The sequence below is a fragment of the Zea mays genome, chromosome 8 (assembly GCF_902167145.1).
Source record: "Zea mays cultivar B73 chromosome 8, Zm-B73-REFERENCE-NAM-5.0, whole genome shotgun sequence".
In the NCBI taxonomy this organism is placed as follows: domain Eukaryota; kingdom Viridiplantae; phylum Streptophyta; class Magnoliopsida; order Poales; family Poaceae; genus Zea; species Zea mays.
The window spans coordinates 78,198,220-78,224,051 of NC_050103.1; the positions used below are offsets into that span (position 1 = coordinate 78,198,220).

The 25,832-nt window shown below is 45.6% G+C and overlaps 2 protein-coding genes across 2 annotated transcripts; one reads left to right on the plus strand and one right to left on the minus strand.

The window, feature by feature from the left end:
- Positions 1-330: 330 nt before the first annotated feature.
- On the plus strand, positions 331-3,405 carry LOC100280144 (uncharacterized). The gene is given in 8 exon segments (NM_001358284.1): positions 331-554; positions 643-728; positions 814-864; positions 1,166-1,197; positions 1,200-1,258; positions 2,826-2,882; positions 2,974-3,053; positions 3,142-3,405. Coding segments are annotated over 8 exon segments (570 nt in total). The 5' UTR covers positions 331-412; the 3' UTR covers positions 3,205-3,405.
- A 513-nt stretch (positions 3,406-3,918) lies between these two features.
- On the minus strand, positions 3,919-6,884 carry LOC103635416 (protein PARTING DANCERS homolog). Its single transcript, XM_008657878.4, has 9 exons — positions 6,653-6,884; positions 6,358-6,518; positions 6,179-6,267; positions 5,996-6,091; positions 5,798-5,892; positions 5,664-5,704; positions 5,498-5,581; positions 4,683-4,841; positions 3,919-4,101 (listed from the first exon to the last, which is right to left on the minus strand). The coding sequence occupies exons 1-8, from the start codon at positions 6,840-6,842 to the stop codon at positions 4,692-4,694; spliced, it is 906 nt and encodes a 301-aa protein (XP_008656100.3). The 5' UTR covers positions 6,843-6,884; the 3' UTR covers positions 3,919-4,101; positions 4,683-4,691.
- Between the last annotated feature and the right edge of the window lie 18,948 nt (positions 6,885-25,832).

A 25,832-nucleotide genomic window follows, 5' to 3' on the forward strand; every position in this document is an offset into this window, starting at 1 on the left:
TACGGATTCCATCTTGGACAGGAAATAAAACTGAAATTGACCACTAAATGTCTAAGTTGGACTTGAGCTATGAATTTCATCATCACATATAACATATAACATCTTCACATTTAGCATATAACAGTAAATAAGACTAATGCCTAAATTGACCGCTAAATGTTTAAATTGGACTCAATCTTGCCACTAAATCTGATTCACTGGTAAAAAAATTGGTTGTTTAACGGTCTAAAATGACGGTTTACCGGCTATTTTCGATTTTTATGAATTTTTAATTTTTTTTGAATTTGAAACCAATTTTGGATAAAACCCGGTGGGTAGTTTTGTAAACCATGGCTGGCATCGGGCATCTCCACTCCCACTCCACCGGCCCCACCTCCGCGAGGGGCGACCCGAGAACACCACCACGCCCGCCATGTGGCGCCGCCTCCAAACCCTAGCCCCCTCGCTCCGCCGCGCCGCCGCATCGTCGTCCCCGGCCTCCGCCCGCGCCGTGCCCTTGTCCACGGTGCCGGTGGCCGCGTTCCGGCGCACTTCGACCCTCCTCTCCTCTCCCGGTAAGCCCCCCGTCCCTCAGCAGTTACTTCCTTGCTCCTCTGAGCCGATGGTCTCGTTCTGACGGATCGGAGGACTGTGGCCGTGCAGGCGACAAGCCGGCGCCCAGCAAGGTCGAGGATGTCATGCCGATCGCCACGGGGCTGGAGCGCGAGGAGCTCGAGGCGGAGCTCCAGGTGAGAGGTCACTCTGGGTTCGGACTTCGGAATCTCAACGTGATTCCGGCGGCATTTGATGTGGATTTTGATGCGTTTTCTCCAGGGGAAGAAGCGGTTTGACATGGATCCTGCCGTCGGCCCCTTCGGTACTAAGGTGAGGTGCCCCTGCTTTTGCGACTTAGCTCAGAGCCTCGGACTCTAGGGGATCACGTCAGGTGTTTGGTGTCGTGCAGAGAAATTTGCACAAGTACTTGCTCCGTCCTAGAAAGAATGCAATTATGGGAACCGTCCCAGTGAAACTAGCTCAAGTTTGACCAAATTATAGTAAATAATATTAACATGTATATCTCCAAATAAGTTTATCATGAAAATATATTTTGTAATTAGTTCAGTTATACTTAATTTGTACCATAAATATTATTGTTTTTATATAATTTTAGTCAAATTTCAAATAGGTTGGTTTCTCGAGAAGCAATGATTGCATTTTTTGTGGGACGGAGAGAGTAGTTTCTTCCTCAAGCTGAGTCCTGTTAGGACTGTGAAGTTAGGTAATTATTGGTACTTTTTAGAATTAATTATGTCAAAAAAAACTTTTGCTGTGTCCATGGCTATTGTTCACCTGATCTGCTCTGTGGTCTTTGGCTAGTTGAACGTGTTGTAGTCTAGTTTGTTATTAAGACAGCCATTTCGTGGTACAAAATGTCATCATGTTAGAGGCCCCAGTGTTCAATGTTTACCAGTCTGCTCATTAGTTGTCATTTACATTGAAGTCTGTGGCTTCTTTTACTCCCTCTGTCCTAAAATAGTATTCGTTTTAGCTCTCGGTTTTTACTCCCTCCGTTCCATAATCTGCCTCGTCTAAGCAATTTTTTTTTGCAGATTCCGTTTTCTTCGTCGTATTTGTATTTGCTGCTTCATTGAATGTGCATGCTGCTTGGTTCCCAATAAAAACTGAAGCAGTGCGTTTGTTTATTCTCTCTGCATGGCTGCATGCTCCTCTCCCAAACGTTCACCTTGGCACAAGAGACGATGCATACCGGATAGAAATAACTCATTCCTTGGTCACTGTGCTCGACTACTATAAGATGGAGATTTTAGAAAGGAGGGAGTATGTCTATATTCAATGGATAATGAATTTAGACACATATAAAACACATACATCAAGTATTGTATGAATCTATTAATTTTCTAAAACGAGTTTTAATTTGGGACTGATGGAGTACCTTTTTAAGTGATGGGCCCAAGATATCTAACAAATTATGAGTCACTTGTAGTATCTGTTCCTACTGCTTGATTTATTGACAGGAACTCTTTTGTGTATGTTACGTGGAAACTTGAAAGTTTTACTGTTGTATGACCCATTTATCAATTGTTGTGTGCAGATTAAACTTGTGCTAAGCACAAGTAATGACACAATATTTCACTCCAGTATGGACATGGCTTTAAGTAAAAAAGACCCACCAGATACATCTCTTGTTACTGATATTAATATCGTAAACTACAAAGTATTTGATATGTGCATGCTTAAGCTGCATTACCTGAAGCTTGTTTCAAATACACCAGCAGTCAGCCAGCCGTACATGAAATTCGTAGGGTATGTTTATAACTGCCTTGTCACTTGGGAGCATTGCGTTAAATATCAGTGTTTGATGTATCTGGTGCTTCTATTCTTCAACCGTAGGCATGCCCTCACATCCATGCTGAGTACTGACATTGCCTGTATTTGGTCTAGATATGTGTTGAAGTTCTTGACCACTCACTTCCCTTCTGTTTTTTTTCTTTCCAGACTTCCTATGCTGCAAGATCTCAATTGTTCTGGACAATATAAAGTACTACCTTAAGAAAACAAGTATAATACCAAAAAAACACTAAACAACAGGGGCACACTTTTCACTTGTTTGTGGTTATGCTATTCCTAAATTTTCTAATTTTCAATCAATTGATGCACCCAGCTTCTATGCATACCCTGTGCTGACTACTGACATTGTGTGCGCTTTTAGTGAAGAGATGTAGGATTTCTTGATCACTCTCTCCCCTTGGTTTTGCATACCACTCTTTGTGCTGCAAGATTGTCCATTTGTTAATTTTGAATGTATTGTCTGCACGAGGAATCAGCCGTGATTGAATCCTACTATAACAAGAGAATAGTTGGCTGCCCTGGTGCCGAAGGAGGTACATCAAGGCTAACCATATATGTCAGTACCTAGTGTTGAGTATGTAACTCACCATAACTGTGCTTATTTTTCCATCGTGCTTATTGCAGAGGATGAACACGATGTCGTCTGGTTTTGGTTGGAAAAGGATAAACCGCATGAGTGCCTAGTCTGCTCACGGTACTTTGTGGTAACGAAAATCAATTCATTGACTGACTGATGTGCAGCAGCTGTTGATTAGCACTTGACTGAAATATTCTTTTGTTGATTCTGGGCAGCTCAAGGTCATTGGTGATGGGGGTGATCCAGATGGCCACGATGACGAGGATGATCATCACTGAGGCCTTGTGTCGATAATGATAATAAGAACTTTGTGAAACATGGTTTTGTCCTATCTTTGCAGCATCAGACTGCCCTATAGAGTATTGTAATTGATAAGTGTTTGACCATGAACCAGGTCGGGTGGTGTTTTACACCTACGAATTTTGTTCAGATCTTTTCGACCATACGGTTGCTTCTGTTTGGAATATAGATTTTTTTTTCTGGAGTGCAACATCAAATAAAGGATGAGTGCATCGGTTTCACTCTATTGACCATCTATTTTTGGGTTATATTTTGTTCCTGATTGGATGGATACTTACGCAGAAACGATAGTTTCAGAACAGATTCCACAGATTCTGAAGCGTCTGACATCAACTGGGATACACAGTAGAACGTCATTTGTTATAAAAATTTACAGCTCGCCCAGGAACCCTGAGTCCAGGTATCGCCAATATGCCAGCGAGAGTTGGGAGGACATTGGGCCCGTTTGTTTAGGGTTTTGTTTCAGCTTTTTTCTGATCTGCTTTTTTCTGATCTGAGAATCTGGCTGTAGTGGGGATTACATGGGGAGGAAAGAGTTGGGAGGACACTCGACCTGTTTGTTTCAGCTTTTTTCTGACCAAGTTTTTCTAAGAATCTAGCTGTAGTGGGGATTACATGGGAAGGAAGATGGAAGGGTTAATAGAGTTTATGATCTAGAAAGTGATGAATTCTTATTATTATAACGACATGACTGATTATATATTCACATTAATTTTGAACGGTTTTAACCAAAGTGATTCTCACATAAGTAGGTTGAAAAGCTGGGTGTTTGGCCGTCCGCAGTAGCTTCTGGTGACTAGAAACTAAAAAAAGCTAAAGCAAACGAGGCTATTGCAACGGGCTTCGACAGTCCACTCGAAACAATCTGATTTTGCCTGCAAATCAGGAAACTGCATCAGCAATTCAGCATGATGGAATCGCAAGCTTTTCTATCGACAGTGGAAAAAGATTAAGATTAAGATCACAAGGTAACATTTCAAATGGGTTAGAAAACTAGGGATCACAAGAAACTAGAGTATACATATTAGTATAGAACAAAAAAGGTTCACCATCTAGAGCAGACATGACATATTTTGTGGGCCTATCTTTCTATAATTAGGTGGGGGTATAAGTAAGGAATAAACCAAGGCAAGTCCTCTTTCCGTAAGTATGGAATAAGTAAGGTCTAGTGAAGGAATAAACCGAGATAAACCCCCTTTTGAAAGTATGGAAGGCTGCTTCAAATTTGCGACCTAATGACTCAATGAAACAGTTATCACTATTGCACTAGGCCTAATTTTCTATCAGTAGGCATGCAAGTCAAAAGGTTGTTATCCGCGTATACAGCTTAACAATCAAATTAACGAAAACTAATCATGTTTATGCATGTGCATTCCTGAGGCAAAACACCCATAAACATCGACAGAGGAAGAAGCAGAGAAGCAACAAGCTGACAGTTCTGTAGATCAAAGAATACCTGCAAGAATTAATTAAGTTTAGGGCTTAAGAAGTACTGTGGATCCCTGAAGAACCTAACAATTCTCTCTGCCTTTTCAGTGGAAAGGTCGGTGTTTTCCAAAATGAATTCCTTGGATGCTTTTGCAATTGCTTCGATAGAGCCAATGGCTTGGGCAAGCTTTTAAAAAAAGACTAGCATCAGTACCAATCAGCACACCATGGTACACATAAGGGCTTGTTCGTTTTGCTCTCAATCCATATGGATTGAGTAGGATTGGATAGGTTTCAATTCTAAATAAGTCAAAATCCTTCATAATTTTTTTCCAATCACATCCAATCCATATGAGATAGGAATAACCGAACAAGCCATAACATGGAAAAAATAAGTCGAGAAGGGAAAGTGATGTCCAGTGTGAAATTTGACTATTAGCTACTGGAGACGTGAGAAAACAGACTAGTACAAGGAAGGTAACGGAATTCAATCTGCAAGATATAGCATGTGCACATTCTTATTCTAGAGTAGTTGCATAGAACCAATTGTTTTTGCATGTAAATTTGTAAAGTTTCAAAATGTGTTTAAGCACTGATCTGCCCTGAATCCTGTAGAGATTAAAAGGCACTTTGGTTAATTCTTCTCAATTTCCTGAAATGTGTGCAGATGAGAAGGAAAATGATGATACTCATATCTGCAAACAATGCCTACAAGTAACATGTGTGTCTTTCCTAGAGACAGAACTTGCAAAACAGTCACAACTAACAATCTAGCATTGTTATCCAAGTAACCAAGAGACCACAGAACTACACAAACCGCGAAAATCAAGTTGAGCAACTCACGGCATTTGCATCATGACTGTCAATACCAGGAATAGAGGTGAGCACTCGTAAAAACGCATCCATGCACTGAACAGCTTGCTCACGCTACCGAGACAAACAAGAGAATCATTTAGCAACAACATGTCCCATTGCTAGTATATATGAGCATGTATCTAGGAACATATACCTCAATTCTCATAGTTGCGATATTGTCTTTCTGCTTGCAGACTGAAGAAAACAGACACGCGATCAATGCCAGCTCGCGGTTCAGAACTTGAACACGAGCCAGGAACTGAGTAAATGAAGCAACAAAGGTTTTACCTCCACGAGCATGAGCTATCCTTACAATCTTCTCGAATCCCATCGCTGGATCACAAACAGGGACGAATGTTGGACAGCCAAGCTCCATGCCATACCTTGAACAACGAGGACAGCAGTATTAAGAACGACGCAACCAAACTAAAACGAATACATGCTAATAAGTACTACTTAGTGAGACAGTGTGTCGGCATCCCATACTTGAAATATGACTGATTAAATGATTCATTCTGCTCTGCCGAGCGGACGACGACAACGACATAGAGGTACTTGAACTGCCTCTTCAGTGTAGTCACCCTGAAAAATCATTCGAAGTACGACATCGCCATCACCCATCACGACGCATGCAGTCATCGTGAGACGTAAGACAGGGAAGAGTGTCACCTGCTGAAGACCGCAGCTTCCCTTTCAGGAAGCCAGTCGGTCTCGAAGGCGAAAGCAACCGATAAGCCCCCATTGTTGAATATGAAGTCCTGGAAACCCAATCAAAGCCATGCGTATACATACACAGCAGTACAGCTAGCTCGGCGAGACTAATGGCATCTCTGCATCGGGACGCGTACCGGAGAAAGCGACATGAAATTGAGGCGGTACATGTTGGTAGCGAGGAACGTGGCGACGAAATTGACGAGTTCCGGGCGCTGCTTGTCCCTCCATGAGGTGCTCATCAAGCACACTCCTCGGCCTGCGCTCGGGTCGACCAGCGGCGGAGGACCCAGCAGAGCTAATGCATGTATACGCTTGTGGTTAGATCAGATACGAATGCAAATTATTGTCAGATAGATTAAGCTAGGGTTTGGGTGCTCGGTGGCTTGGCACGGCAGGGATGGAGGGAGGGAGGAGAGAGGGTGCACGTACCTGGTGGTGGATGCTCGTCGCCCGCGAAGGCCTGGCGACGGGCCGAAGACCTGGCGTAGGGCGGCGGCCGCCCGGTCATCGCCGGAAGGGAGGGAGGGAGGGTGCGCTTACCTGGTGGTGGGTGCTCGTTGCTCGCGAAGGCCTGGCGACGAGCCGGAGACCTGGCGTAGAGCGGCGGGCGCCCAGTCATCGTCGGGCAAGAGAGCGCGCGCACGAGGGTGAGCCGTGAGCGAGAAGGCAGGAGAGGAGAGGGGGTGATGGAAATTTGAAATTTCTAATAAAGCCGCGATGACGTGTGTCACGAGAAAAAACAATAGCGTGTGTTTGATAACAAAGTTTTGAAAATGATAAAAATAATCTAAAGTTTTCAAAACCAGGGTAAAATAAAAAAAAACAGAGAGATGTTTAATTTCTCAACCTCTTGGTTGTTTGTATGGCACTCGGTCCACTTCATCCTTTGGTTTGCTTCTCCCTCCAATACACTAGTAACTCTTGGAGATATCTAAAGATATCAAGTGTTTACATCTAGACCCTGGGCGGAGCCAGGCCTTTTTGTAGGGGTTGTTGTAATATTATAGAAATAAGTGACATGCTTCCTTCATATTTAAATAAATTAAATATTCTAATTCCAAATAAAACAATCATATAACTCAGATAAATAACATATGAAATTATAGCAGCAATGAACAGTAGCAATACTAAGACATGTAAACATGTAAAATAGCTACATAGGTCCATTTCATAATTAAACATGGCTCGCAGATGAAGAAGGCAGATTAAACAAATAAACATAATTGTTTATCTTAAACTATTGCTCTCAAAATAGCGGGTTGCTGTAATAAACAGCCCTCCAACGCTAAAAGGTGATCAGAGATCCTCGACTAACGTGACAGTCGTATCTTACCAAATAAGGGTTTTAGATCAGATGTAATAAGCCTAATAATCAAATATAAACACTGATAGAAAGGAGCTGTGTACTAAATAAATTAACAGAATTTAACACAGGTAAACAGCCTCAACAAAGAGAAATTTAATTAGGCACAAATAATATCAATGATGAAAATGATAATACACTAAAACACAGACTGTCACGCTGTCTCACTACACCGCTATCATCATCGAGCACACAAATCCGCCCACAACAGTGCAATCACACCCAAGTATTTAATACTAGCAGATTGCACAAAATTAAACAGTAAATAAAGTGAGGTAATGGGTAACTCACAGCACGTAGAAAATCTACGTGGGAAGACCAGCTCAGCGAACACAAGGTTCTGTCCCAGAAAACCAATTCCGCCGCCCACATCCGGGCCTGCACGGCGGGAGGTTGACGGAGATACTAGAGCCGCTGCCGGAGCCGAGAGAGACGTCCACGGCACCAGCCCGAGAAGAGGAACACCGCGCAGTAGGGAGCCCAAACACCAGGCCACGGTGGACAAAGATCAGAGAACAGCACCACACAGGCATCAGAGCTCAGAAGAAAAGCACAAGGAACCGTTGCTGCACGTGCGCAGCACCAGCTACAACTTTCTTCCAATCACAACCAGCAAGAATCACCACAGGAAGGCCAGAGATCGAGTCAATCGATCCAGTTCTCAACTGGAGCAGTGAACAGGGAGAGAGAGAGGAGAAGGAATATCGCATATACCGATCCCAAGTCAGGAAATCGAACTCCCATTATAAGGAGCCGAGCAGGAGCTAGTCGAGCAAGAAGAGGACAAAAGCTACGGGCGAGCAAGCCACTGAAAACGGAGATCCGTTCAGCCGCCGCCGCCGCCCAGCTCTCTGCCCCTATTTTTTCCTTGCCTCTCGGGATACAGCCTTTGCGTCTAGGTTAAGTCACCAGCTGGGTTGCTCGGCTGTAAGGCCTTCTAGCGGCCCAGTCTGGCTGACCCCCTTTCTCCTCTTTTTTTTTAATAAAGGGAAAACCCCCAATTAACAGCAATCCCCACCATTTTCACTCTTATTTTCTGATCAATGTCATTGAGCTCCCGTACTGTTTATATACTACTTTTCGGCAGAGGTACTTGTTAGGTTTGAACCAAAGCCTATCCCAGTGTACTCCAACCCTGCACGAGTAAGCGGAGGACTACACCTTGATCCACAAACCCTAGTGTGAGAATCTTCGCACAAAAGGCACATAGTACTAGGCAGATTATCTGCTTCTCTTACGGGGCAGGGCGTTACGGTCATGCCCTTTAATATCTATTCATGAGCTCACTAGAGAGAAAACCCCATTCTCCCCTGGACTGCGACCCCACAGTCAGCTCATATAGGTGAAATTGTTAAGGAAATTCTGTAGGACAATTTCCCTGCTTATAGCATTGACTTCATTAAGAGCATATCGCTCAACCTGCCATACAGACAGAGCACAGCAGCTCATGAGACTCTTTATCTTTTGTGCTCTTGGTTCCACAGTGCTTCGTTTCCTGGAGCCTGGATCTCGGGATCTCCGGTCACACAGGACAGTTATCCGCAGTTGAAACCGCTAACAGGGTACGAGTCCCATTCCAATGCACGCTGCTTGGATTGGCTTTTGAGCCAGTCCTTTGGTGAAAGGATCAGCAAGGTTCCTTTCAGACTTGATGTAATCTACTGTTATTACACCCGTCTCTCTAGCATGCCGACATGAATCAAGTCGTCTTCTGATATGCCTCGAGGATTTTTGGTTGTCCTTTCTACTGTTCACTTTCAGCAACACAGAAGTGTTGTCACAGTATACTAGGACAGCCGGTATCGGCTTTGCTAACATTGGAAGGTCTGACAACAGGTCTCTCAACCATTCAGCCTCCAATGCTGCTGAATCAAGTGCAACTAATTCAGCCTCCTTGGTGGAACGTGTCGACACTGATTGTTTAGACGATCTCCATGACACGACCCCACCAGCTAAAGTGAACACATAGCCACTTGTAGACTTCATTTGATCCGAGTCAGAGATCCAGTTTGCATCACTGAATCCTTCAAGTACTGACGGAAATCCGGTATATTTAATACCAAGATTCATCGCTCCCTTCAAATACCGAAGCACTCTGTACAAGGCTACCCAGTGTCTATCTCCTGGACTGGCCGAATAACGAGCCAGTCTGCATACTGCATATGAGATATCTGGTCTAGTTGCACTGCTCAGGTACATAAGAGATCCGATGATCTGCGAATATAGTAGCTAGTTCACAGGCTCGCCTTCATGTTTACTGAGCGTGTAGGATGGATCATAGGGCGTGGTGACTGGTTTACAGTCCATATGTCCAAAGCGAGTCAGGACATTTTCCACATAATGGGATTGTGACAAAGTAATCCCATCCTCACCCTTTATCAGCTTGATGTTCAGTATAACATCAGCTTCACCCAAGTCCTTCATATCAAAGTTCTTGGAGAGGAATAATTTTGTCTCCATGATAGCCTCCAAATCGGTCCCAAATATCAATATGTCATCAACGTATAAACACATGATGACACCTTTGCCCCCAGAGAAGCGATAATACACACACTTGTCGGCTTCGTTTACACAAAACCCGGCAGTGGTCAGAGTATTATTAAACTTCTCATGCCATTGTCTGGGAGCTTGTTTAAGACCGTATAAGGATTTAATCAAGCGACACACTTTGCTCTCTTGATCTTTAACCACAAATCCTTCTGGTTGCTGCATATAAATTTCCTCTTCCAGCTCTCCATTTAGGAATGCTATCTTTACGTCCATTTGATGGACAAGAAGTTTATAAGCAGCTGCCAGTGCTAAAAGCACACGAATTGTGGGCAATCGAGCCACCGGAGAATAAGTATCAAAATAATCCTCCTCTTTCTTTTGAGTAAAACCCTTAGCCACAAGACGGGCCTTGTACTTTTCAATAGTACCATTGGGTCTCCTCTTCCTCCTAAAGATCCATTTGCAGCCCACAGGCTTGCAACCAACTGGGAGATCAGTTATCTCCCAAGTTCCGTTCGAGATGATTGAATCCATCTCGCTACGGACAGCCTCCCTCCAGTACTCTGCATCCGGAGATGTATATGCCTCTGTGAGGGAGCGTGGTTCTTCATCCACTAGATAAATAATATAATCATCACCCAGAGACTTTTCAGTCCTTTGTCTCTTACTCCTCCTTAACTCCAAATCTGGAGTCTGGTCATGGACACTCGAGGGCAGAGAATATGTCCGAGATGGACCATCTGGGGCTACTACTTCCTTATCCCGCATAGGGAAGATGCTCTCAAAGAATGTCACATCCCGAGACTCCATTATTACATTTACAGCGATTTCGCTTGTCTCGGAATGGACCACTAGAAATCTATAAGCTGCACTGTTATGTGCATAACCCAGGAAGACACAGTCTACGGTCTTAGGGCCTAGCTTTCTCTTCTTCGGCAACGGGACATTCACCTTTGCAAGGCAGCCCCAAGTCCGAAGATGTGAAAGATCTGGCTTCCTTCCTTTAAATCCTTCATAGGGCGTGGCCTCACGGTTGCGAGGCGGCACCCTGTTCAGGACATAGCACACTGTGAGTACTGCCTCGCCCCACCAGATGTCAGGCATCCCCGAACTTTGTAACAAAGCATTAGCTAAGTCACACACCGTTCGGTTCTTCCTTTCAGCTACCCCATTTGACTGAGGTGAATATGGAGCAGTGGTTTCATGAATGATTCCACACTCTTTGCAGTACTCATCAAAAAGGTTGGAAAGGTATTCACCTCCTCTATCAGACCGTAGCCTTTTAATTTTCTTGTCTAACTGCTTTTCAACTTCAGTCTTATAGATCTTAAAGTGTTCTAGTGCCTCATCTTTAGTTCTGAGTAAGTAAATATAACAGAACCTGGTAGCATCATCTATCAAGGTAAGAAAGTATCTTTTACCGCCTTTTGTGATTATACCATTCATCTCACAGATATCTGAGTGAATTAGTTCTAAAGGAGTGGTACTTCTGCCTTCAACCGTATGAAACGGTTTTCTAGGCTGCTTAGCTTGCACACAAATACCACATTTTACACCTTTAACATGTTTATATTCAGGAATTAAAGACATGTCACTTAATCTCTTAATGGCCTCAAAATTCACATGACACAAACGGGAATGCCATATATTATTAATGGAATCGTTATTACAGACCACATTAACATGGTAAGAAGAATGATTATTCAAAACAGAAAGACGGAACAAACCGCCTGACTCATATGACTTTCCAACAAAAGTACCAAACTTAGACAGGACCACTTTATTAGACTCAAACACTAATTTGAGACCCTGTCGACATAGCAGCGACACTGAAATGAGGTTCCGGCTCATCGATGGCACATAGAGTACGTCCTTCAGCACGAGCGTCTTTCCTGAAGTTAACTTCAGGTAGACCTGTCCAGTACCTCGAACTGCTGCCGGAACACCATTTCCCATCAAGACTGGTGCGCTGTTGTATCCCTGGAATGAAGAGAACATGGATCTATCAGCACAAATATGAACAGTAGCACCGGAATCCATCCACCAGTCATCTGATGGACTTGCCATAAAGGCCTGAGGTGCATACCCTGGGGTGGAATTAACCACCACGTTCCCTTCTTTGCGCTGAGGTGGAGGACCTTTTCCCTTCCTAAGTTTGCATCTCCGAGCTGTATGCCCGGAGACACCACAAACGTAGCAGATAAAGTCCTCCTTTTTCTTCTTCATCTTTTTGGACTTAGGTTGGTTCATATTCTTCTGTGGAGAGTTCTTCTTCTTCTTCTGGAATTTTCTATCTCCACCCTTCTCAACAACGTGAGCCTGGAGTTGCTGGGATGGCTTGTTACTGGACCTTGCACGCTCTTCCACATTAATCGCAGCTGACAACTCAGTGAAAGTCATTTGCTTCTTCATGTGGCGGCGTGAAGTCACAAAGTCTCGCCAAGAAGGCGGGAGCTTTGCCAGTATTGCATTCACCTGAAAACTGTCTGGTAGGACGCAGCCATATTGGACCAAGTCCCTAACAAGGAGTTGAATCTCCTGTAGCTGCTCCATAACAGACCTTCCCTCAACCATTTTATAGTTAAGGTAGTTTTCCGTTGTGAATGACTCATTGCCATTGTCAACTTCAGAGAACTCGTTCTCAAGTTCAGTCCATAGACCCTTAGCGGAGGTAAAACCAGAGTACACGTCAAATAAGCGGTTCGACAAGACGTTCAGCAGACGAGACAAGCATGCCTCATTGGCTTCGTCCCACTTGGCTTTCTCCGCTAGTGCGGTGGCCTTCGCTGCATCATCAGAATCATCTGATGCAGCCTGGGGAACAGCCGACGTCACTACCCAAAACAATTTTAGGTCAGTGAGCCACATGCGAGTCTTAATCTGCCAGCGTTTAAAGCTTGCGCCGTCGAACGCTTCAGGCTTAATGACATCAGAACTGGAGGCCATTATACAAATTGGTTTTCTGGATTGTTGTAATATTATAGAAATAAGTGACATGCTTCCTTCATATTTAAATAAATTAAATATTCTAATTCCAAATAAAACAATCATATAACTCAGATAAATACCATATGAAATTATAGCAGCAATGAACAGTAGCAATACTAAGACATGTAAACATGTAAAATAGCTACATATGTCCATTTCATAATTAAACATGGCTCGCAGATGAAGAAGGCAGATTAAACAAATAAACATAATTGTTTATCTTAAACTATTGCTCTCAAAATAGCGGGTTGCTGTAATAAACAGCCCTCCAACGCTAAAAGGTGATCAGAGATCCTCGACTAACGTGACAGTCGTATCTTACCAAATAAGGGGTTTAGATCAGATGTAATAAGCCTAATAATCAAATATAAACACTGATAGAAAGGAGCTGTGTACTAAATAAATTAACAGAATTTAACACAGGTAAACAGCCTCAACAAAGAGAAATTTAATTAGGCATAAATAATATCAATGATGAAAATGATAATACACTAAAATCCAGACTGTCACGCTGTCTCACTACACCGCTATCATCATCGAGCACACAAATCCGCCCACAACAGTGCAATCACACCCAAGTATTTAATACTAGCAGATTGCACAAAATTAAACAGTAAATAAAGTGAGGTAATGGGTAACTCAGCACGTAGAAAATCTACGTGGGAAGACCAGCTCAGCGAACACAAGGTTCTGTCCCAGAAAACCAATTCCGCCGCCCACGTCCGGGCCTGCACGGCAGGAGGTTGACGGAGATACTAGAGCCGCTGCCGGAGCCGAGAGAGACATCCACGGCACCAGCCCGAGAAGAGGAACACCGCGCAGTAGGGAGCCCAAACACCAGGCCACGGTGGACAAAGATCAGAGAACAGCACCACACAGGCGTCAGAGCTCAGAAGAAAAGCACAAGGAACCGTTGCTGCACGTGCGCAGCACCAGCTACAGCTTTCTTCCAATCACAACCAGCAAGAATCACCACAGGAAGGCCAGAGATCGAGTCAATCGATCCAGTTCTCAACTGGAGCAGTGAATAGAGAGAGAGAGGAGAAGGAATATCGCATATACCGATCCCAAGTCAGGAAATCGAACTCCCATTATAAGGAGCCGAGCAGGAGCTAGTCGAGCAAGAAGAGGACAAAAGCTACGGGCGAGCAAGCCACTGAAAACGGAGATCCGTTCAGCCGCCGCCGCCGCCCAGCTCTCTGCCCCTATTTTTTCCTTGCCTCTCGGGATACAGCCTTTGCGTCTAGGTTAAGTCACCAGCTGGGTTGCTCGGCTGTAAGGCCTTCTAGCGGCCCAGTCTGGCTGACCCCCTTTCTCCTCTTTTTTTTTTAATAAAGGGAAAACCCCCAATTAACAGCAGGGGTCAGCTGAGTCCAATAATTTCCTGAATTTCTATAGTTTGAATTCAATGATAGAAAATATTTGCTAGCTTCGCTACTGAGACCCTAGTTGAAAGGTTCTAGGCCCCTAGCATCAACATGCAACGCTCAATGACCCATGCGAGATCCATCTCAACGCCTTGTACCATGTAGATCCATGCCTTGGACAGAATCGCCCCCTCAGCACAGCAGTCATCATTTGTCTCTTCTCCGGTTTGTCCAGGCATCGATCAAGCAAGCGAATTTCATGCATCCGTGAGTTTGGTGACATTTGCTTTGGTTCAATCACTTTGCATTGGCACTCAAATTTGCTCCATCTGACTGACTGACTGACCACATGTGAGTTACACGCTGCTAGCGCGACTGCTCTAGAACTTGCGCTTTTTCCTGCAAGACAAACATCATACTAGTGTATAAAGAAACTCTCAACTAGCTGGAAACTTTTTTTTGAACATGGTTGTGATGATTCCTAGCCTGCAGGACACCTCGCCTTCTGGGCTTAACAACGCCGTCCTTCTCTTGGTGAACTTGTTGGAACGAACCATTTGTCGGACGACCTGGAGACTGAGCACAGGAAAGCGAAGGCATGTTTCAGGCTGAATTTGGCAGGCATCAGAAGCATGTTGATGGTAATTACTAACTAACAACAGAAAGGATGTGAAAACTTACACATGTCGTGTTCTCATGATAACCCTTTGCCTGCGGTCGGTCCCCTCCCCCCACCTCCTCGTGGGTCTCAAGGATCGAGTTGTCTTCAGCAACTGGGCAAACGTTACAGAGCTGGAATAGCAAATTAAACGCAATGGGTTTACCAACATTTATTTAAGCTAACTTGGGTTACCTGCTCGATAACTCGGTTTATCACCTCATTCAGAGTGAAAAGCACATAGGACCTCGGCCCAAGGTTTGCCAGGCGGTACTCCTCAAATCTGGAACTGTCAGTAGAGCCTGTTATTAGGTTAAAAACCTCCTCCCTAAACCTGCAGCAACTAACCGTTACATTACAAGTCACGAGTACTTCTGGCCACACACACAAGGTAATAATCATGGACGTTACCCTGCATATAACAAATCACAGGCGCGTGGGTCTCTCTTGTCAGCCTCCTCCGAAATATTCTTTGCAACTAGCCTCTCATACAAGATCTGTGACATACATGAGTAATAAGTAAGGTGATGTTTGGTTCACAAAATGTATCGTAAATGTCAACGTAATGATTTACACTCGAGTACCAGTGATAACAAGTTTTAATATGCCGGTATTAGTTTCTAGTGTGGCATCTCATTACAGTTGGATCTCTCTAGCCTAATGGTTAAGGGTTTCCGAGTAGCACCTCCAAATTCTGGGTTCAATTCCCCTCGAAGACGAATTTTCAGGCTTAATTAAAAAAAAGTTCTCTCGTTATACCCTATCCGCTCTCGGGTTACGATGTCCTACGTGCTATTGCTACCATTCGGTTGGACCACTGCAGAGTGGATGGTTGACACCGGCCCGTTAGTGATGGGGCCAGGTGTTTGGCACCAAAAAGAGCCAAGCGGACGGTCCGACCCTGGAGCCGGACGGTCCGCGCCTGCGCAGAACAGATTAGGGTTCCGAGTTTTGTGCTATGTTTGTTAGCTATATTCGCGGGTTTAGCTCGGAATCCGGTCGTGTAAAGGGTCCAGCCCCCCTCCTCTATAAAAAGAGAGGTCTACGGCCGATTTGGAATTATCAATCGAATCAATACAACTTCTATTTCGCATTTTATCTTAGGAGTAGTTCTAGTTTAGCCCTAGTTTAGCCTTCCAATCCCCAAATTCTCCGCCTCTCCTCGACTCTACGTCGATTAGAGGAGTCTAGGTCGGTCTACCCGAGCCTAGACAACTCCTAGGATCTCTCCTCCCCGACGGGGTCCCTCCCGGGAGCGAGATCCAGGCGTCGCCGGCGATCTTCCGCCGCCCCTGCGTACGCGCGGACCGTCCGGCCCTAGGGCGCGGACCGTCCGGCCGTCAGGCAGGGAACCCGAGCTCCTGCACCAGGTCGTGGACCGTCCGGCCCTGTGCCGCGGACCGTCCGCGCCTGACCAGAGAGCACCGCCGCTGGTTCTCTTGAGTAATTGACGCCTCCAAAAAGGTGTCAACATACTTTTTGGCGACTCCGCTGGGGAAGACACATCTAAGCTCATCAAATCGGCCCTCAATGGCCGGTTCAAGGGATAGCTCTGATATTTCTCCAAGCAACATCATAGAGCCGACTTGGGAAACCTTGCCGGCTGACGAGCAGCTCCAGTTCGAGGAGCACAAGGAGCGGATGATCCAGGAGGCGAGAGCAAAGTTCTTGGCCAACTTCAAAGTGGACAGGAACAACAAGGTCGTCCGACATCGGGCGACGGATCCGGCTTCGCTCCAACCCACGCCAGATATCCCCAATGTAAGTAATACCAACGATCTGCAATCTCTTAGAAATTATGTAGAAGATCAGCGTGAACAAATGCAGAACATCATAGGGGGTATGCAAAGCGATCTTAAGAGACTAGTACGTGCATTTGATAAATCTAGCATCGCAAATTTTCCTTCGCACGAGGTTGAGTTAGGAGGTAACACGCGTAACACATCGGCTACAGGTTGTCACGATCAGTCACAACCCCTTTATGGGATGCCGATGGACACATACCCTGAGCAACCGCAAATCGGCAGCAAATCAGCCGATCTGCACATGCCCGGACCGTCCGCACGTGAGCGCGGACCGTCCGGACCAACAACAGTCGGGCCGATTTTTAATGAGTTACCTAGATATGCGCTCGAACCACCACACACGACACAGAATCTAAACTACCCAGTCGGACCGTCCGCGTACAACAACGGACGGTCCGCACATAATCACGGACGGTCCGGGCCAATGTCCGGACAGTCCGCACATGACCTTTTTGAGGAGGAATGTTACCGGAATCCTCACCCGTCCCAGCAGCACTTCCCATCGCACTATACAATGCATCAACCCATTAATTCAAGATCCAGAGCCCAGGAAAGCTTTCCGGCCCCACCCAGGAGGCCGGAAAGAAACGATCAAACCTATGACCCATATAGGGCAAATGAAAATGTACCACGTAACTCAAACCAATGGGGGGAAAGATAACATGCTAATATCCAGCCAACCCCACCTATGTTTGACCAGAGAGCCGGTGGTCTCGCACCGGCTGCCATTGATATAGTAAGGGAAGAAATAGCCGGGGCGTTCCGAGATAAGCTCGGAGTAAGCATGGTCCCTGGGGGGGCAATCATATCGGAAACCTTATGACAACCGATTTGATCACCACCCATACCCACAGGGAACCAGGATACCCGAATTCGCAAAATTTTCGGGTGATCAAGGGAAAAACACACGCGAACATATAGGCCAGTTCTTAGCACAATTGGGAGAATTGGCCGACACAGAGGCATTTCGCGTACGTTTATTTTCATTATCGCTAACAGGAACCGCGTTTGCATGGTATGCCACTTTACCTCCTAATTCCATTTCATCATGGGGGGATCTAGAACAAAAATTTCATGATCATTTTTTCTCCGGTGACTATGAGTTGGATTTGGTAGATTTAGTGTCGTTGCGACAGACAAAAGATGAATCGGTTAATGATTACATCCGGAGATTCCGAGATACAAGAAACCGATGCTTTCAAATTCATTTAGCAGAGAAACAGCTAGTAGGATTAGCATTTAATGGTCTGCGATATTATTTAAAAGAAAGATTAGAAGGCATCCAATTTTTTACACTAGCACAGTTACACCAGAGGGCTTTGGCTTGCGAAAGCCGGAGCAAATAAACTGCTAAAACAATGTGTCACAACGTACACATAGTAGAATGCGACCAAAGTAGCTCGGATGACGAATCAGCGGAAGTGTACGCTGCTGAAATGGTTTGGCCAAAACAGGCCAAATCTTCGGCTTGTGCCTCCTCACAGCCGGTTCAAAAGAAACGGCAAGAGGAGGTAAAGTTTACATTTAATGTTGGTAAATGTGATAAAATATTTGATGAGTTACTTAAAAATGGCAATATTAAAATAAATCACACTGTTCCATCCGCCGACGAGCTAAAACGTCGTGCGTACTGCAAATGGCATAACTCATTTTCTCATGCCACTAATGATTGTAATGTATTTCGGCGACAGATTCAATCGGCCATTAACGAAGGACGATTGAAATTTCAGGAAACGCAGGTGGATACAGAGCCCTTTCCGATGAACATGATTGACTTCGAGGGCAAGAAAGTCCTGGTTCGGCCAAATACAGCCGATAAAGGCAAAGGCAAGGAAACAATCATCGGCAATGCTAAAAAGGCCGATGGGGATGGTAAAGTTTCTTGTAGGAAAGTGGTGGCCGAGAAGACTCCCGATGGAGGGGAGACCCTGAAGGTGACCATCACAGCCTCTAGCACTGGGGGGCAAGCGCAGACAGGGAGACAGTTGCGGGAACCCGTGCTGCGCATCACGGACAGTCCGCCGTCCCGACGTGGTCGGTCCGACGCTTCTCCGGACGGTCCGGAGGACTCTGGCGGACGGCCCGGCCATGCTCAGGACTCGCAGCGACCACGTAACTTCAAACCACGACGACCAGAGATAGGTACGTGGAAAACAAATACATTTAAAGCAGCTGGTCGGCTGATCAATCCTGGCCCGACTTTCGATCAATTGTTGTCTAAATATGTGAAAAAGAAGGCCGGCCCCAGTGACCGGCCACCGAAGCGACCCCGCTCACCCATTCATGAGCAACGTTAGGTCAGGCCGATTGGATCACCTCACCAATCGGAAGAAATGAAAGGTCCTATTGTACAATTGAGACCTAACATGTCGACATGGACCCCTCCACCTCCTTATCCATCTATGCCATATCCATACACATATTTACCTCCACCATATGTCCCAAATCAAATGTGGGGCATGCCACCATATCCATTTGGAATGCCACAGTACCCCGCCTGGGGGGCACCCCAAACATCCATTTTTGATAGGTTGGCGCCGCCAGTGCAAGACCGATTGAGCGCTGCTGAATCCGGTCACCAGGCACAGGCCCAACAAGATTGCCAGACTACTCGACCTCCTAGGCCGACCAATCCGGCAGGGGGGCATATGCCTGTAGCAACTCAAAGAACAACAAAAAAGGACATCATCAAAATTGGCACCGCAGATGTTGTCATACGGGGAGACAATAAAGGGCCGATGATTTTCGGCGAATCGGCCAACACAACCGAAAAGGATACGGCTACCATCAAAACAGCCGATCCAAAATACTCCATGCCTCGATGGTGCCCAGCGGGATTGACACGATCCCAAAAGAGAAAATTACAGCGCCTAAGAGCAAAGGAGAGCCAGGAGAAGGAGGCGAAAAAGACATTTAATGACACACATCCACTATACCCGCCACCGCAAAAGGAATGGAGACCGAAGGCCATTGAGAAAAAACAAACGGCCACAGAAATAGAAAGTCAACCTGCACCAGGCGCGGACCGTCTGGCCCCCGCGCACGGACCGTCCGCCGTTCACCAGGAAGCCTCTGGACAACCTGCACCAGGCGCGGACCGTCCGGCCCCCGCGTGCGGACCGTCCGCCGTTCACCAGGAGGCCTCCAACGACACGACAACATCGATGGAAGAGGACGACTTGCTGGGAGAAGACCTGGTCGACTACGAGGCTTCTCCAGAACGCCCAGGTATGGATGTAAATATTATTACATTTTCTGCCGATTGTACTATCATCGGTGACGATGAACCTGTTGTTGCCCAATTTGATTTTGGTCCTAAAGAAGCCGCCTTTACTAAACCAAAGGAATTAGTAAATCATTTAAAGCCGCTCTTCGTGCGCGGTCACATTGATGGGATACCGATTGCTAAGATGTTGGTAGACGGAGGGGCGGCTGTAAATCTAATGCCTTATTCATTATACAGAAAATTAGGTAAACAAGATGGCGAACTTGTCAAGACCAACATGACCCTCAGCGGTGTTGGAACTGATAGTTCGATCAAAGCCAGGGGAGTCACGTCCGTTGAATTAACCATCGGGACTAAGACCCTTGCTGCTGCATTCTTCGTCGCTGATGTAGAAGGAAATTACAGTTTAATTCTAGGCAGAGATTGGATTCACGCCAATCAATGTATACCTTCTACATTACATCAAATGCTAATACAATGGGTAGGCGATGACATAGAACAAGTACATGCTGATGTATCGGCCTGCATCGCTGTGGCCGATGCCCCTGTACTCTGGACTTATGAGACTGCTACATGTCTCACAGGAGTAGATTTTTCTGATTATCAATTCATAAGTATAGATAAGAAAGGTTTCATTCCTGTAATGCTAGAGCCGATGGAGAATCGGCTAAATCCTAAATAAAGTTTAAATGATGAATACACACAAAGTTCATGAGTCGTTGATCACGGACAATTCGGCTCTCAAAGCCGGATGGTCCGGTCTTTCACAAAACAGTTCGGACTTTAAGACCGAACATCTACCACAGCGAAAAAACAGTATTACGGATGATCCGGTCCCCGAGACCGGAAAGTCCGCCATCACACAAAGATCATCTGATTCCTCTGTGGGGGACATGATAGAGGAATTCAAAGATCTTGATAAACTAGGACAGGGGTTTACATCGATCGAACCTTTGGAGGAGATTGACATAGGAGATGGTAAAACTCCAAGGCCGACTTTTGTAAACAAGACCCTGGAGACCGATTCTAGAAATGAGATGATCGGTCTATTGAAGGAATATTCAGATTATTTTGCTTGGAATTACACTGAAATGCCTGGACTAAGCCGAGAGATTGTCGAACATCGGCTGCCTGTTAAGTCTGGTTTCAGACCTTTCAAGCAAAAAGCTAGAACATTTCGTCCAGATCTTCTCCCACGAATCAAGGACGAAATCCACCGGCTGCTAGAAGCTAATTTTATTAGACCTTGCAGATACGCAGAGTGGGTCTCCAATATTGTGCCAGTGGAGAAGGAGTCAGGTAAGCTTAGGGTATGCATTGATTTTCGCAATTTAAATAGAGCAACTCCTAAAGATGAATATCCCATGCCCATAGCCGACACATTAATCAATAATGCATCAGGAAATAGAATTATTAGCTTTCTTGATGGTAATGCCGGATATAACCAGATTTTCATGGCCGAAGAGGATACGTCTAAAACGGCCTTTATATGTCCAGGCTTCATTGGTTTATTTGAATGGGTTGTCATGACATTCAGTCTTAAAAATGCTGGTGCTACTTATCAGAGGGCTATGAATCTGATCTTCCATGAGTTGTTAGGAAACACTGTGGAAGTCTACATTGATGATATTGTAGTCAAATCGGCTGAGTTTAGTCCTCATATAGCTGATTTGCGCAAAGCCTTTGATAAAATGCGTCGGTATGGTCTGAAAATGAACCCACGTAAATGTGCTTTTGGAGTGTCGGCTGGTAAGTTTTTAGGATTTGTCATCCATGAACATGGTATAGAAATAGACCCTGACCGAATCAAGTCTATTTGGAATGTGGGACCTCCGACTTGTAAGGTCGAAGTGCAGAAGTTTCTCGGCAAGGTGAATTATTTATGAAGGTTTATTTCTAACCTAGCCGGGAAGATTGATGCCTTCACCCCTATCCTTCGGCTTAAGAATGATGCCGAATTCACTTGGGGGCAGAGCAGCAGGAAGCATTTGATCTCATTAAAAAATACTTGTCTTCGGCTCCCGTGTTAAAAGCACCACAAGTAGGAGCACCATTCAGATTATACATTGCAGCTGAAGACAAGGTTATTGGAGCTGTTCTAACACAAGAAACTGAAAGGAAGGAGCATGTGGTGACATATCTAAGCCGAAGGTTGGTGGATGCTGAAACAAGGTACACTTTTATTGAGAAGTTATGCTTATGCTTGTTTTATGCATGCACCAAATGTAGATGTTATTTACTGTCTAGTCATTGCACTGTTTCTGGTCAAGCCGATGTGATCAAATACATGTTGCATAACCCAATTATGAGTGGTAGAATTGGTAAGTGGGCTTATGCACTCATAGAATATGACTTGGCCTATGAACCATTGAAATCGATGAAAGGCCAAGTCGTAGCGGATTTCATTGTAGAACATCGGATTAATGATATTCATGAACTAGACATGTCATACCTCACTATTACTCCTTGGACTTTATATTTTGATGGATCGGTTTGCAATGAAGGGCAAGGAATTGGCATTGTACTTGAAAGTCGCCTAGAGGGGGGGGGGGGTGAATAGGGCGAAACTGAAATTCTCAAAAATAATCACAACTACAAGCCGGGTTAGCGTTAGAAATATAATAGAGTCCGCGAGAGAGGTTGCAAAACAAATCGCAAGCGAATAATCAAGTGAGACACGCGGATTTGTTTTACCGAGGTTCGGTTCTCTCAAACCTACTCCCCGTTGAGGAGGCCACAAAGGCCGGGTCTCTTTCAACCCTTCCCTCTCTCAAACGGTCCCTCAGACCGAGTGAGCTTCTCTTCTCAAATCACTTGGGAATCAAAACTTCCCGCAAGGACCACCACACACTTGGTGTCTCTTGCCTCAATTACAAGTGAGTGTTTGATCACAAGAAAGAATGACAAAGAAAAGAAGCGATCCAAGTGCAAGAGCTCAAATGAACACTACAAATCACTCTCACTAGTCACTAAGGTTTTGTGTGGAGTTGGGAGAGGATTTGATCTCTTTTGGTGTGCTTTGCAATGAATGCTAGCTCTTGTATAGTGGTTGGAAGCTAGAAAACCTGGATGCAATGAATGGTGGGGTGGTTGGGGTATTTATAGCCCCAACCATCAAACATGACCGTTGGTGGAGGCTGTCTGTCGTATGGCGCACCGGACAGTCCGGTGCACACCGGACATGTCCGGTGCGACAGCCACGTCACCAAAAGCCGTTGGGTTCGACCGTTGGAGCTCTGTCTTCTGGGCCCGCCTTGATGTCCGGTGGTGCACCGGACATGTACTGTAGATTGTCCGGTGCGCCAGCATGGGCGTGCCTGACCTCTGCGCGCGCAGTGCGCGCATTTAATGCGTCGCAGGTAGCCGTTGGCGCCGAAATAGCCGTTGCCCCGCTGTTACACCGGACAGTCCGGTGAATTATAGCGGAGCAGCCGAAGTGAATTCCCGAGGCTGGCGAGTTCCGGAGGCCGCTCTTCCTTGGAGCACCGGACATGTCCGGTGTACACCGGACAGTCCGGTGAATTATAGCGGAGTCGCCTCTGGAATTTCCCGAAGGTGAGCAGTTCGGAGTTGGAGTCCTCTGGTGCACCGGACATGTCCGGTGGCACACCGGACAGTCCGGTGCGCCAGACCAGAGGTGCCTTCGGTTGACCCTTGCTCCTTTGTTTGAACCCAATACTTGGTCTTTTTATTGGCTAAGTGTGAACCTTTGGCACCTGTATAACTTATACACTCGAGCAAACTAGTTAGTCCAAATATTTGTGTTGGGCAATTCAACCACCAAAATTAATTAGGGACTAGGTGTAAGCCTAATTCCCTTTCAGTACTTGTTTCACCAAGTAATGTCTCCTTCGACTTCTCTAGCCGATTGAAAACTTATTGCACTAATAATCAAGCTGAATATGAGGCCCTCCTATTCGGCTTAGAACTTTTAAATAGTATGGGAGTAAAATATGTGAAGGTATTTGGTGATTCTCAGCTGGTTGTCCAACAAGTGTTAGAAGAATATCAATGTTGTGATGGTACTCTAAATAGCTACCTTGAGAAATGTTGGAGCATAATCCATTCTTTTGACGAATTCAGTATTCGGCATATTTCTAGAATTGAGAACCATAGAGCTAACGATTTGGCACAAGATGCATCAGGTTATCGGATAAAGAGAGGGAAATTTCACAAAACTGAAAATCTGATAACCAGTGCGGAGCCAAATTCCCAGGTCGCGGACCGTCCGCGTGATGACGCCGGACCGTCCGGGGTTACCAGAAATGTTCTCTTAATTGATTCGGCTGACAATGAAGCCGATGCAAGTGATTGGAGGACACCTATACTTAATTATTTACGAAATCCCAATATCAGGACAGATAAGAACATTCGGCGAACCGCTTTCAAGTATGTCTTGATGAGTGATGAACTCTACCGCCGAACAGTCAACGATGTCCTGCTTAAGTGCTTGGGCCCAGATGATGCTATGTTGGCCATGGCCGAAGTACATGAAGGAATTTGTGGTACCCACCAATCGGCTCCAAAGATGAAATGGCTGTTGCGAAGGTCTGGTTTTTATTGGCCTAACATGATAGCTGATTGTTTCAAGTATTACAAGGGTTGTCAGGTGTGTCAGAAATTCGGCGACCTACAGTTGGTCCCTGCAGCCGAATTGCATCCTATCATCAAGCCTTGGCCTTTCAGAGGATGGGGATTAGACTTTATTGGAGAAATTCATCCTTCATCATCAAAAGGGCATCGGTTTGTGTTAGTGGCCACTGACTACTTTACCAAATGGACTGAAGCCGTTGCTCTGAAGAACATGACACACAAGGAGGTAATTGAGTTCATAACTGAGCATATTATTCATAGATTCGGCATTCCCCAGACCTTGACTACAGATCAAGGGACTTCTTTTATGTCAAAGGAGGTACGTGAATTTGCTGAATTATATAGAATTAAGTTGCTTAATTCATCTCCATACTATGCTCAGGCCAATGGACAAGCCGAGTCTAGTAATAGGACATTGATCAACTTGATAAAAAAGAAGATATCTGATAATCCTAAGCATTGGCATAAGATTTTGTCCGAAGCTTTATGGGCTCACAGGATATCTAAACATAGTGCTACTAAAGTATCTCCTTTTGAGCTTGTCTATGGGCAGGAAGCAGTGTTGCCTGTGGAAATAAGTTTGAATGCTGTCAGGTTCGCCAGACAAAATGATCTAACCATCACTGATTATTACAATTTGATGATGGATAATGTTGGCGTTTCAAGACCGGGGGGTCCCTGGGCCGACGAGTGAGTGTCGCCGCGTGCCCCAGCCCAGATGGGTCGAGCCCAAGGGCGAGCGTGAAGGGGGGGAGAGCGAGGCGGCCGGAGACCGGCGTGAGAGAGGTGGGAATCCCGCGGCCTTCGTGTTCGTCCCGCGCCCAGGTCGGGTGCGCTTGCAGTAGGGGGTTACAAGCGTCCACGCGGGAGAGGGAGCGAGCGGCCCCAAGCGAGCGCCTGTCTCGTCCTCGTCCCCGCGCGGCCAACCCTCTCTAAGAGGGCCCTGGTCCTTCCTTTTATAGGCGTAAGGAGAGGATCCAGGTGTACAATGGGGGTGTAGCAGAGTGCTACGTGTCTAGCGGGGGAGAGCTAGCGCCCTAAGTACATGCCGTCGTGGCAGCCGGAGAGATTTTGGCACCCAGCTGGTGTGATGTCGTGGCCGTTGGAGGAGCGATGGAG

Bases quoted from the DNA above. Each gene is read 5' to 3' on its own strand.
- LOC103635416 (XM_008657878.4), bottom strand. From the start codon at position 6,842: ATGACTGGGCGCCCGCCGCTCTACGCCAGGTCTCCGGCTCGTCGCCAG. The intron at 6,268-6,357 runs GTACGCGTCCCG...TTGGGTTTCCAG, and splicing joins ATTTCATGTCGCTTTCTCCG to GACTTCATATTCAACAATGG. The intron at 5,582-5,663 runs GTATATGTTCCT...TTGTCTCGGTAG, and splicing joins TCGCAACTATGAGAATTGAG to CGTGAGCAAGCTGTTCAGTG.